This window comes from Chiloscyllium punctatum, chromosome 11, assembly GCF_047496795.1.
Source record: "Chiloscyllium punctatum isolate Juve2018m chromosome 11, sChiPun1.3, whole genome shotgun sequence".
Classification (NCBI taxonomy): domain Eukaryota; kingdom Metazoa; phylum Chordata; class Chondrichthyes; order Orectolobiformes; family Hemiscylliidae; genus Chiloscyllium; species Chiloscyllium punctatum.
Genome location: NC_092749.1, coordinates 2,675,725 through 2,688,733, shown reverse-complemented (window position 1 = coordinate 2,688,733; position 13,009 = coordinate 2,675,725). Strand labels below are relative to the sequence as shown.

The 13,009-nt window shown below is 54.5% G+C and overlaps 1 protein-coding gene across 1 annotated transcript in view; it reads right to left on the bottom strand.

Annotated features, from left to right (window-relative positions):
- Positions 1–13,009, bottom strand: part of LOC140482677 (kin of IRRE-like protein 3) — a 111,206-nt gene that overhangs the window by 4,963 nt on the left and 93,234 nt on the right. Inside the window, exons 4-5 of the mRNA XM_072580188.1 lie at positions 5,332–5,467; positions 3,241–3,284 (exon numbers count right to left, since the gene is read on the bottom strand). Coding sequence (XP_072436289.1) covers positions 3,241–3,284; positions 5,332–5,467 — 180 coding nt within the window. The remainder of the gene's footprint in view (positions 1–3,240; positions 3,285–5,331; positions 5,468–13,009) is intronic.

Here is a 13,009-nt window from a genome sequence, read left to right as displayed (position 1 = left end):
AAGTTTGCGGATGATACGAAAGTCGGAGGAGTTGTAGACAGTGAGGAAGGATATGGCAGGTTACAGCGGGATATAGAGAAGCTGCAGAGCTGGGCAGAAAGGTGGCAAATGGAGTTCAATGTAGCTAAGTGTGAAGTGATTCACTTTAGTAAGAGTAATAAAAAGATGGATTACTGGGCTAATGGTAGACTACTTGGTAGTGTGGAAGAGCAGATGGATCTTGGTGTCCATGTACACAGATCTCTGAAAGTTGCCACCCAGGTAAATAGTGCAGTGAAGAAGGCATATGGCGTACTGGCTTTTATTGGTAGAGGAATTGAGTTCCGGAGTCCTGAGGTCATGCTGCAGTTGTATAAGACTCTGGTGCGGCCGCATCTGGAATATTGTGTGCAGTTTTGGTCGCCATACTATAGGAAGGATGTGGAGGCACTGGAACGGGTGCAGAGGAAGTTTACCAGGATGTTGCCTGGTATGGTAGGAAAATCCTATGAGGAAAGGCTGAGGCACTTGGGGTTGTTTTCATTGGAGAAAAGAAGGTTTAGGGGTGATTTGATAGAGGTGTACAAGATGATTAGGGGGTTAGATAGGGTTGACAGTGAGAACCTTTTTCCACGTATGGAGTCAGCTATTACAAGGGGGCATAGCTTTAAATTAAGGGAGGGTAGATATAGGACTGATGTTAGGGGTAGGTTCTTCATTCAGCGAGTCGTAAGTTCATGGAATGCCCTGCCAGTAGCAGTAGTGGACTCTCCCTCTTTATGGGTATTTAAGCGGGCATTGGATAGGTATATGGAGGATAGTGGCTTAGTGTAGGTTAGGTGGGCTTGGATCGGCGCAACATCGAGGGCCGAAGGGCCTGTACTGCGCTGTATTCTTCTATGTTCTATGTTCTATATCCACCCAGTCAATTCCCATATCCACCCAGTCAACTCTCCATATCCACCCAGTCAACACCCCATATCCACCCAGTCAACACCCCATATCCACCCAGTCAACACCCCATATCCACCCAGTCAACTCCCCATATCCACCCAGTCAACTCTCCATATCCACCCAGTCAACTCCCCATATCCACCCAGTCAACTCCCCATATCCACCCAGTCAACTCCCCATATCCACCCAGTCAACTCTCCATATCCACCCAGTCAACACCCCATATCCACCCAGTCAACACCCCATATCCACCCAGTCAATACCCCATATCCACCCAGTCAATTCTCCATATCCACCCAGTCAATACCCCATATCCACCCAGTCAACTCTCCATATCCACCCAGTCAATTCCCATCGCGATCTTTGCTGTTTCATTTAAAACAGAGTTCTCAGCCAGGAAATTCGGGGGGTCCCTCACACAACACATCCCTACGGATATCACCTGTGTCTGTCTGTCCCTCCGTCTCTGTGTCATTTTTACAATCAAACAGTCACTGCCTTCAATCTTCTCACCCACTGCCCACTGACTACTCCCAACAACTTCTCTCTAGTCTCCTCTACCTGCTGCCCATTTGCCCCGTATACTCCCCCCCTGTCCATTCCCCCCTGTATACTCCCCCCTGCCCATTCCCCCCGTATAGTCCCCCCTGTCCATTCCCCCCTGTATACTCCCCCAGCATATTCCCCCTGTACACTACGCCCTGCCCAGTCCCCCCGTATACTCCCCCCTGCCTATTCCCCCTGTATACTCCTCCCACCCATTCCCCCCTGTATACTCTCCCCTGCCCATTCCCCCTGTATACTCTCCCCTGCCCATTCCCCCTGTATATTCCCACCCTGCCCATTCCCCCCTGTATACTCCCCCCTGCCCATTCCCCTGTATACTCCCCCCTGACCATTCCCCCCTGTATACTCCCCCCTGCCCATTCCCCCTGTATACTCCCCTCTGCCCATTCCCCTGTATATCCCCCCCACCCATTCCCCCCGTATACTCCCCCCTGCCCATTCCCCCCATATACTCCCCCCCTGCCCATTCCCCCTGTATAATCCCCCCTGCCCATTCCCCCCTGTCTACTCTCCCCTGCCCATTCCCCCTGTATATTCCCACCCTGCCCATTCCCCCTCTATACTCCCCCCTGCCCATTCCCCCTGTATAATCCCCCCTGCCCATTCCCCCTGTATACTCCCCCCTGACCATTCCCCCCTGTCTACTCTCCCCTGCCCATTCCCCCTGTATATTCCCACCCTGCCCATTCCCCCTCTATACTCCCCCCTGACCATTCCCCCCTCTATACTCCCCCTGCCCATTCCCCTGTATACTCCCCTCTGCCCATTCCCCTGTATATCCCCCCCACCCATTCCCCCTCTATACTCCCCCCTGACCATTCCCCCCTGTATACTCTCCCCTGCCCATTCCCCCTGTATACTCACCCCTGCCCATTCCCCCCTGTATACTCCCCCCTGCCCATTCCCCCTGTATACTCCCCTCTGCCCATTCCCCTGTATATCCCCCCCACCCATTCCCCCCGTATACTGCCCCCTGCCCATTCCCCCTGTATACTCACCCCTGCCCATTCCCCCTGAATACTCCTCCCTGCCCATTCCCCCCTTGTATCCTGTTCCCTGCCCACCCCTCTACCTGCTTCCTGTTATTCCTACCCAGTTCAGTGCCTGCTGTCCCCTTTTCCTTTCGTTCTCTCTCTCTCTCTCTCTCTCTCTCTCTCTCTCTCCCCCACAGGCACTCACTCTCTCTGGGCCCTGTAGCAGCTGACACTGTGCAGTGTGGTCTGGGATATTTTATTGAAACTCTGACCATGGGGTTAGGAAGATGAACAATTAAACCTGATGTGGAAATTTCCCGAAGCAGTGAACAGGAAGCCTGTGATTGTGGGGCTCTCCTTTCCCCATCGTTTCCTGATCGGTGTCTGGGATGGAAACAGGAAGGGCAGGACAGGACTGTGCTATTCTTCCTGAACGGCAGGAGATTGTGGGAGTAATCGTCAGACAAATGGGAGTGAATTGAGCCCGTCTCCCTGGCTGTGGAACCGGTTCCAGGTCTGAGGGCTGATGGGAACACGGTGGGGAGCAGGGAGGACACAGCTACACTCAGGAATAAACAAATCCCAGGGCCAATCAATCCAACCCCAAAAATCAGCATCAGACAGAATGCTGTGAAACTAACACTGCAACATTACTGCATCATAGAACTGACCTTCATTAAATAATTTAACCAACAATGTGTATTAATTGCAGCCAGTAATTATTCCAAGCACCTGTTACACTAAGTATTTAGTTCCATTTACTTACCACTAGCTGTTGCGTATATGATGTCATTTCCTTCATTGGTATCCCTAAATGATGTGATGTCAGAAAGATAGGGATTAGTTTATTAGAGAGTGGATACTATACTGTACATGCCCCAACAACAAGATTACAATCAGTCTGCAGTTAGAGGCAGGAACACTGAAGGATCTGAGCAACATTATAACCAACCACACAGTAGCTCAGATCCTCCAACCCTGGCAACATCCTTGTAAATCTTTTCTGAACCCTTTCAAGTTTCACAACATCTTTCCGATAGGAAGGAGACCAGAATTGCACGCAATATTCCAACAGTGGCCTAACCAATGTCCTGTACAGCTGCAACATGACCTCCCACCTCCTGTACTCAATACTCTGACCAATAAAGGAAAGCATACCAAACACCTTCTTCATGATCCTATCTACCCGTAACTCCACTTTCAAGGAGCTATGAACCTGCATTCCAAGGTCTCTTTGTTCAGCAACATTCCCAAGGACCTTACCATTAAGTGTATAAGTCCTGCTAAGATTTGCTTTCCCAAAATGCAGCACCTCACATTTATCTGAATTAAACTCCATCTGCCACTTCTCAGCCCATTGGCCCATCTGGTCCAGATCCTGTTGTAATCTGAGGTAACCCTCTTCACTATCCACTACACCTCCAATTTTGGTGTCATCTGCAAACTTACTAACTATCCCTCCTATGTTCACATTTAAATTATTTATTTTAATCAAAGTGGACCCAGCACCAATCTCTGCAGCACACCACTCAGCACAGACCTCCAGTCTGAGAAGCAACTCTCCACCACCACCCTCTGTCTTCAATTTTGTATCCAGACAGCTAGTTCTCCCTGTATTCCATATGATCTAACTCGCTAACCAGTCTCCCACAGGGAACCTTGTCGAACTGAAGGCCTCACCAACAACATCTACTGCTCTGCCCTCATCAATCCTCCTTGTCACTTCTTTAAAAAACTCAATCAAGTTTGTGAGACATGATTTCCCACGCACAAAGCCATGTTGACGATCCCTAATCAGTCCTTGCCTTTCCAAATACATGTACATCCTGTCCCTCAGGATTCCCTCCAACAACTTGCCCACCAACGAGGTCAGGCTCACTGGTCTATAATTCCCTGACTTGTCCTTACCACCCTTCTTAAACAGTGGCACCATGTTTGCCAACCTCCAGTCTTCCGGCACCTCACCTGTGACTATCGATGATACAAATATCTCAGCAAGAGGCCCAGCAATCACTTCTCTAGCTTCCCACAGAGTTCTCGGGTACACCTGATCAGGTCCTGGGGATCTATCCACCTTTATGCATTTTAAAACATCCAGCACTTCCTCATATGGACATTTTCAAGATATTGCTATTTATTCTCCAACATTATTTATTTATTCTTGTTCATAGAATATGTCTGCTGCTGTTTCTCTGTGGTATAACCTGTCTTCCCACTTCATGTTTGCCAACTGTTTCCCTTGTAATTCTCTTTGTGCGTAAGATGCACAATTCTCACTCTCAAACCTCTTGTGAAATTTTATGAGCACTGTTACCTGAAGACTCCCTTACACTGAAATTATTAACTTCCCTTGTTTCATTGAACTCTACAAGGTCTAAAGTGCTTAGTTGACACAAGAAAATATTGCTCTAATTATTCCAAATACACCCGACCTGGGCAATATTTATCAATCTGCTGGTGCACTCGGAGGTTTCTATGCTCCATCCTTATCAGTCACCCTTTGGTTATCACCTCTTCGCTGCCTTACTCCTTCCTTCAGAGTTTCTATTTTCTGTTTTGTGAATCATTTGTTCTCATAACTTAATCTAAAACTAGCTAAACCACTGACAGTTGCAAACTCTGTTCCCACACACTCTGTTCCCAACTCTGTAATGTGTCAGGCCAATGACAGTACGAGATAAAGTAAACCGCAGATAGTAACTTTCAGAGTAGACAGACAGAGAAAAAGGAAGTATTGAGTTGTCAGCAATGGGGTCAGATAGCATGGGAGAGACAGGGAAGGAAGGAACACAGACAGATGGAAGTTCTTCCAGCTGGTTTCTCAGCAAGATCCAAGCACTGAAGTGATTCTGTTTACCTGTTTGGTGTTGATGTTGTTCTGAAGCACGCCCATCGTTTTACACAGAGGACAACAGTACCAGTAATGATCAGTAACACGAGGATACCCAGCACACAGCCCAGAATGACAGGAAACAAATCCAGACTCTCAGCCTCTGTAAAATATTGGCAAGGTTTACACAGTTGAGGAACACACAATATCCAAGCTCACGCTGTATTTAGTGTATGGAATGCAATCTTTGAAGGCCAAGCCCTGACACAACAGGCCAGTGTCAACATGAGGAGGTCACATCTGACAAATTGGTGCAAATGCATTGAGGAGGTAACGAGTAAATCTGACAGACGGCCAGTGAACATGATCTATTTGGACCAAAAAAAAACCAAAGAACTGCAGATACTGGAAATCAGAAACAAAATCATAAACTGCTGGAAAACCTCAGCAAGTCTGGCAGGAGCTGTGGAGAGAAATCAGAGTTAGCGTTTCAGATCCAGTGACACTTCCTCAGCATGGATTACAGCTGGGGAAAGGTTGGTAGAGAAACGGAAGTTGGGCTGGGGGAGGATTAAACACTAAATAGAGATGGAACCCAAAGAGAGAGAAACACAGTTGGGCAGAGAAGGGACTGGGTAAAGGTCAGTGTGGGAGAAAGAATCGCTGCTAATGGGGATGACGTGTGGCCAAGAATGACTGCTTGTTGGAGCAGCCTGTGTGATGTCCAGGCCCAGGGTGTGGGGGTTGGCATAAGGGCATTGGGGAAAGTGCCTCAAGACCTTAAGTTCCTGAACTCGTTATTGGGTGGGGAGGGCTGCAGGGTCCCCGAGTGGATGGTGAGGGACTGTTCTTCCAGATTGTGCTGAGCTTCACTGGAGCACTGCAGCAAGACTGAGACAGAGATGTTGGAGAGGGAATAGGGTGGGGGGGTTACAGTGACAGGGAACAGGGTGGGGGGGGTTACAGTGACAGGGAACAGGGTGGGGGGGGTTACAGTGACAGGGAACAGGGTGGGGGGGTTACAGTGACAGGGAACAGGGTGGGGGGGGTTACAGTGACGGGGAACAGGGTGGGGGGGTTACAGTGACAGGGAACAGGGTGGGGGGGTTACAGTGACAGGGAACAGGGTGGGGGGGTTACAGTGACAGGGAACTGGAGGCTCAGGGTCTGTTTCCTGGGCAGAACGTGGATGTTCTGTGAAGGGGTCACCCAGTCTACACTTTGCTCCCCCCCAGTGTAGGGGAGACCACATTGTGAGCAGCGAGTGCAGGGAAAGTGCTACTTAGATTAGTTTAGATCCCCTACAGTGTGGAAACAGGCCCTTCGGCCCAACAAGTTCACACTGACCTTCCGACGAGCAACCCACCCAGACCCATTCCCCTACATTTACCCCTTCACCTAACACTAGGAGCAATTTAGTATGGCCAATTCACCCTGACCTGCATGTCTTTGGACTATGGGAGGAAACCCACGCAGACACAGGGAGAATGTGCAAACTCCACACAGTCAGTCGCCCGAGGGGGGAATTGAACCCGGGTCTCTGGCGCTGAGAGGCATCAGTGCTAACCACCGAGCCACCGTGCCCCCCCCCCCCCCGAAGGTGCGTTTAGCTCCCTCGATACTAAGGAGGGAGGAGAGAAATGGGCAGGTGTTAGACATTCGGCAGTTGCAGGGGAAGGTGCGGTGGGGGTGTGGGGGTGAGGGGGTGTGGGGGTGAGGGGGTGTGGGGGTGAGGGGGTGTGGGAGTGTGGGGGATGGGGGAGTGTGGGGGATGGGGGAGTGTGGGGGATGGGGGATGGGGGAGTGTGGGGGATGGGGGAGTGTGGCTGTGGGGGTGTGGGTATGTAGTACTGTGGGGGTGTGGGGCTTTGGGGGTGTGGCTGTGGGGGTGTGGGGTGCGGTGGTGTGGGTCTGTGGGTGTGTGGTGTTATGAGGGTGTGGGGTGTGGGGTGTGGTGTGTGGGCGTGTCGGGGTGTGGGATGTGGTGATTGGGGCTGTGGGAATGTGGGGCAGTGGGGCTGTGGGTGTGTGAGGCTGTGGGGTGTGGGGCTGTGGGGGTGTGGGGTGTGGGGGTGTGGGGTGTGGCAGTGTGAGTCTGTGGGGTTGTGGGTGTGTGGTGTTGTGAGGGTGTGGGCTGTGGTGTGTGGGCGTGTCGGGGTGTGGGATGTGGGGATCTGGGGGTGTGGGAATCTGGGGGTGTGGGGATGTGAGGTGTGGGGGTGTGGGGATGTGAGGTGTGGGGGTGTGGGGATGTGAGGTGTGGGGGGTGTGGGGGTGTGGTGCTGTGTGGGTGTGGAATGTGGAGATCTGGGGGTGTGGGGCTGTGGGGCTGTGGGGGTGTGGGGGTGTGGGGCTATGGGGGTGTGGGGCTGTGGGGTGTGGAATGTGGGTGTGTAGGGCTGTGGGTGTGTGGGGCTGTGGAGGTGTGGAGTGTGGGGCTGTGGGTTGTGTGGTGTGGTGTTGTAGGGGTGTGGGGGTGTGTGGGTGTGGGGGTGTGGGGTGTGGGGGTGTGGGGGTGTGGGGTGTGGGGGTGTGGGGTGTGGCGGTGTGGGGTGTGGGGGTGTGGGGTGTGGGGGTGTGGGGTGTGGGGGTGTGGGGCTGTGGGGGTGTGGGATGTGGGGGTGTGGGGCTGTGGGGATTGTGGGGTGTGGGGGTGTGGGATATGGGGATCTGGGGGTGTGGGGATCTCGGGGTGTGGGGCTGTGGGGGTGTGGGAATGTGGGACTGTGGGGCAGTGGGTGTGTAGGGCTGTGGAGTGTGAAATGTAGAGGTGTGGGGTGTGGGGCTGTGGGGATGTGGAGTATGGGTGTGTGGGGGTGCGGGGTGTGGGATGTGGGATGTGGGGATCTGGGGATGTGGGGCTGTGGGGTGTGGAATGTCGGGGTGTGGGATGTGGGGCTGTGGGGTTGTTGGGCTGTTGGGTGTGGGTGTGTGGGGGTGTGGGATGTGGAGATCTGGGTGTGTGGGCCTGTGGTGTGTGTGGGGGTGTGGGGGTGTGGGGTGTGGGATGTGGGGGTGTGGGATGTGGGGGTGTGGAAGTGTGGGGCTGTAGGGGTGTGGGATTTGGGGATCTGCAGGTGTGGGGTTTGTGGATGTGGGGTGTGGGGCGGTGGGGGTGTGGGGATGTGGGGGTGTGGGGATGTGGGGGTGTGGGGATGTGGGGGTGTGGAGGTGTGGGATGTGGGGGTGTGGGATGTGGGGCTGTGGGGTGTGGAATGTAGGGGTGTGGGATGTGGGGCTGTGGGGTTGTTGGGCTGTTGGGTGTGGGGTGTGGGGATGTGGGGATGTGGGGATGTGGGGGTGTGGGGTGTGGGGTGTGGGGGTGTGGGATTTGGGGGTATTGGGTGTGGGTGTGTGGCGTGTGGGGGTGTGGGGTTTGGGGGTGTGGGGATGTGGGGGTGTGGGATGTGGGGGCGTGGGGTGTGGGGGCGTGGGATGTGGGGGTGTTGGTGTGGGGTATGTAGGGTGTGGGGTGTGGGTGTGTGGGGGTGTGGGGGTTTGGGGTGTGGGATGTGGGGGTGTTGGTGTGGGGTGTGTAGGGTGTGGGGTGTGGGGGTGTGGGGATTTGGGGTGTGGGGTGTGTGGGGTGTGTGGGAGTGTGGTGTGGGGTGTGGGGGTGTGGGAGTGTGGGAGTGTGGTGTGGGGTGTGTGGGAGTGTGTGGGAGTGTGTGGGAGTGTGGTGTGGGGTGTGTGGGTGTGTGGAGTGTGGTGTATGGTGTGTGGTGTGGGGGGTGTGTGGAGTGTGGGAGTGTGGTGTGAGGTGTGAGGTGTGAGGTGTGAGGTGTGAGGTGTGAGGTGTGTGGTGTGGGGTGTGTGGGGTGTGTGGGAGTGTGGGAGTGTGGTGTGAAGTGTGAGGTGTGAGGTGTGAGGTGTGGGGGGTGTGTGGGAGTGTGGTGTGAAGTGTGAGGTGTGAGGTGTGAGGTGTGAGGTGTGAGGTGTGTGGGAGTGTGGTGTGAGGTGTGAGGTGTGGGGGGTGTGTGGGAGTGTGGTGTGAGGTGTGAGGTCTGTGGTGTGAGGTGTGTGGGAGTGTGGTGTGAGGTGAGAGGTGTGTGGTGTGAGGTGTGTGGGAGTGTGGTGTGAGGTGTGAGGTGTGAGGTGTGTGGGAGTGTGGTTGTGAGGTGTGAGGTGTGAGGTGTGAGGTGTGAGGTGTGAGGTGTGAGGTGTGAGGTGTGTGGGGTGTGTGGGGGGTGTGTGGGAGTGTGGGAGTGTGGTGTGAGGTGTGAGGTGTGAGGTGTGGGGGGTGTGTGGGAGTGTGGTGTGAGGTGTGAGGTGTGTGCGGTGTGTGGGTGTGTGGGAGTGTGGGAGTGTGGTGTGAGGTGTGAGGTGTGTGGTGTGTGGTGTGTGGTGTGTGGTGTGTGGTGTGAGGTGTGTGGGAGTGTGGGAGTGTGGAGTGTGGTGTGAGGTGTGAGGTGTGGGGGGAGTGTGGAGAGTGTGGTGTGAGGTGTGAGGTGTGTGGTGTGAGGGAGTGTGGGAGTGTGGAGTGTGGGAGTGTGGTGTGAGGTGTGTGGTGTGAGGGTGTGTGGGTGTGTGGGTGTGTGGAGTGTGGGAGTGTGGGAGTGTGGTGTGAGGTGTGAGGTGTGAGGTGTGAGGTGTGGGGGTGTGTGGAGTGTGGTGTGAGGTGTGAGGTGTGGGGTGTGGGAGTGTGGGAGTGAGGTGTGAGGTGTGAGGTGTGAGGTGTGAGGTGTGGGGGTGTGTGGGGTGTGTGGAGTGTGGGAGTGTGGTGTGAGGTGTGAGGTGTGAGGTGTGGGGGGTGTGTGGGGTGTGTGGGGTGTGTGGAGTGTGGGAGTGAGGTGTGAGGTGTGAGGTGTGAGGTGTGAGGTGTGAGGTGTGGGGGGTGTGTGGGGTGTGTGGGAGTGTGGGAGTGTGGGAGTGTGGGAGTGTGGGAGTGTGGTGTGAGGTGTGAGGTGTGAGGTGTGAGGTGTGGGGGTGTGTGGGGTGTGTGGGAGTGTGGGAGTGTGGGAGTGTGGTGTGAGGTGTGAGGTGTGAGGTGTGGGGGTGTGTGGGGTGTGTGGGAGTGTGGGAGTGTGGGAGTGTGGTGTGAGGTGTGAGGTGTGAGGTGTGTGGGAGTGTGGGAGTGTGGGAGTGTGGTGTGGGAGTGTGGGAGTGTGGTGTGGGGGGTGAGGTGTGAGGTGTGTGGAGTGTGGGAGTGTGGAGTGTGGGAGTGTGGGAGTGTCGGAGTGGGAGTGTGGGAGTGTGGGAGTGTGGTGTGAGTGTGAGGTGTGAGGATGTGGGGGTGTGTGGGTGTGTGGGAGTGTGGGAGTGTGGGAGTGTGGTGTGAGGTGTGAGGTGTGAGGTGTGTGGGAGTGTGGGAGTGTGGTGTGGGAGTGTGGGAGTGTGGGAGTGTGGGAGTGTCGGAGTGGGAGTGTGGGAGTGTGGGAGTGTGGTGTGGGAGTGTGGAGTGTGGTGTGGGGGGTGAGGTGTGAGGTGTGTGGGAGTGTGGGAGTGTGGAGTGTGGGAGTGTGGTGTGGGGGGTGAGGTGTGAGGTGTGTGGGAGTGTGGGAGTGTGGGAGTGTGGGAGTGTGGGAGTGTCGGAGTGGGAGTGTGGGAGTGTGGGAGTGTGGTGTGAGGTGTGAGGTGTGAGGTGTGGGGGGTGTGTGGGGTGTGTGGGAGTGTGGGATTGTGGAAGTGTGGGAGTGTGGTGTGGGAGTGTGGGAGTGTGGGAGTGTGGGAGTGTGGTGTGGGAGTGTGGAGTGTGGGAGTGTGGGAGTGTGGGAGTGTGGTGTGGGAGTGTGGGAGTGTGGGAGTGTGGGAGTGTGGTGTGGGGTGTGGTAGTGTGGGAGTGTGGGAGTGTGGGAGTGTGGTGTGGGTGTGGGAGTGTGGAGTGTGGGAGTGTGGGAGTGTGGGAGTGTGGGAGTGTGGTATGAGGTGTGAAAGGAGAGTGGGCCTGCTTGTCCTGAGGAACCAGTTGAAACAGGTGCCTGGGGATGTGGGGGGGGGGGGGGGGGTGTTGGGGGGGGGGGGGGGTTGCTGGGAGTGGACCAGGATGTCCTGGACGGAACAGTCCCTGTGGAAGGCAGACAAGGGAGGGGAGGGGATATGTGTCTGGTGGTGACATCTCACTGGAGGTGGTGCATATGGATTTCCTGGTGTATCCCTGTGGGAGGTGGTGGATATGGATTTCCTGGTGTATCCCTGTGGGAGGTGGTGGATATGGATTTCCTGGTGTATCCCTGTGGGAGGTGGTGGATATGGATTTCCTGGTGTATCCCTGTGGGGGGTGGTGGATATGGATTTCCAGGTGTATCCCGGTGGGGGGTGGTGGATATGGATTTCCAGGTGTATCCCAGTGGGAGGTGGTGGATATGGATTACCTGGTGTATCCCTGTGGGGGGTGGTGGATATGGATTTCCTGGTGTATCCCGGTGGGGGGTGGTGGATATGGATTTCCTGGTGTATCCCTGTGGGGGGTGGTGGATATGGATTTCCTGGTGTATCCCTGTGGGGGGTGGTGGATATGGATTTCCTGGTGTATCCCAGTGGGAGGTGGTGGATATGGATTTCCTGGTGTATCCCTGTGGGGGGTGGTGGATATGGATTTCCTGGTGTATCCCAGTGGGAGGTGGTGGATATGGATTTCCTGGTGTATCCCTGTGGGGGGTGGTGGATATGGATTTCCACATGTATCCCGGTGGGGGGTGGTGGATATGGATTTCCTGGTGTATCCCTGTGGGGGGATGGTGCATATGGATTTCCTGGTGTATCCCTGTGGGGGGTGGTGGATATGGATTTCCAGGTGTATCCCGGTGGGGGGTGGTGGATATGGATTTCCAGGTGTATCCCGGTGGGGGGTGGTGGATATGGATTTCCAGGTGTATCCCAGTGGGAGGTGGTGGATATGGATTTCCTGGTGTATCCCTGTGGGGGGTGGTGGATATGGATTTCCTGGTGTATCCCTGTGGGGGTGGTGGATATGGATTTCCTGGTGTATCCCAGTGGGAGGTGGTGGATATGGATTTCCTGGTGTATCCCTGTGGGGGGTGGTGGATATGGATTTCCTGGTGTATCCCAGTGGGGGTGGTGGATATGGATTTCCTGGTGTATCCCTGTGGGGGTGGTGGATATGGATTTCCTGGTGTATCCCTGTGGGGGGTGGTGGATATGGATTTCCTGGTGTATCCCTGTGGGGGGTGGTGGATATGGATTTCCTGGTGTATCCCTGTGGGGGGATGGTGGATATGGATTTCCTGGTGTATCCCTGTGGGGGGTGGTGGATATGGATTTCCACATGTATCCCGGTGGGGGATGGTGGATATGGATTTCCAGGTGTATCCCTGTGGGAGGTGGTGGATATGGTAACTGATGATCCTCTGGTTATGGATACTGCAGGGATGGGAGGGAAGGACATGGGGACCATATCCCTGTTGTCGGAGGGAAGAGAGGGGGTTAGGGCAGAAGTGCAGGAGATAGATCAGACCCGGCAGAGAAATCTGGAATCCATCATCCCGCCCCTCCTTGGTATCACCATTGCGTTTCTTTTCCCATTTTAGTCAGTGAATAACACAGACGGTAAAAAGCTGTAGCCTTGACATTACCGTAACATGCTGATGAAGAACATCAGCGAGGAGCTGGAATTTAAAGGCAGAATGTAGCTTCAATACTTCAACTTGTTAAAAAAACTGAGAATAAAAGTTCTTGGGAGCATTGTGCAAGATCCTTAAATCACAGTAGATTAGCAGAAAAGCCGGAGTATTTGGGTCAGAACCCT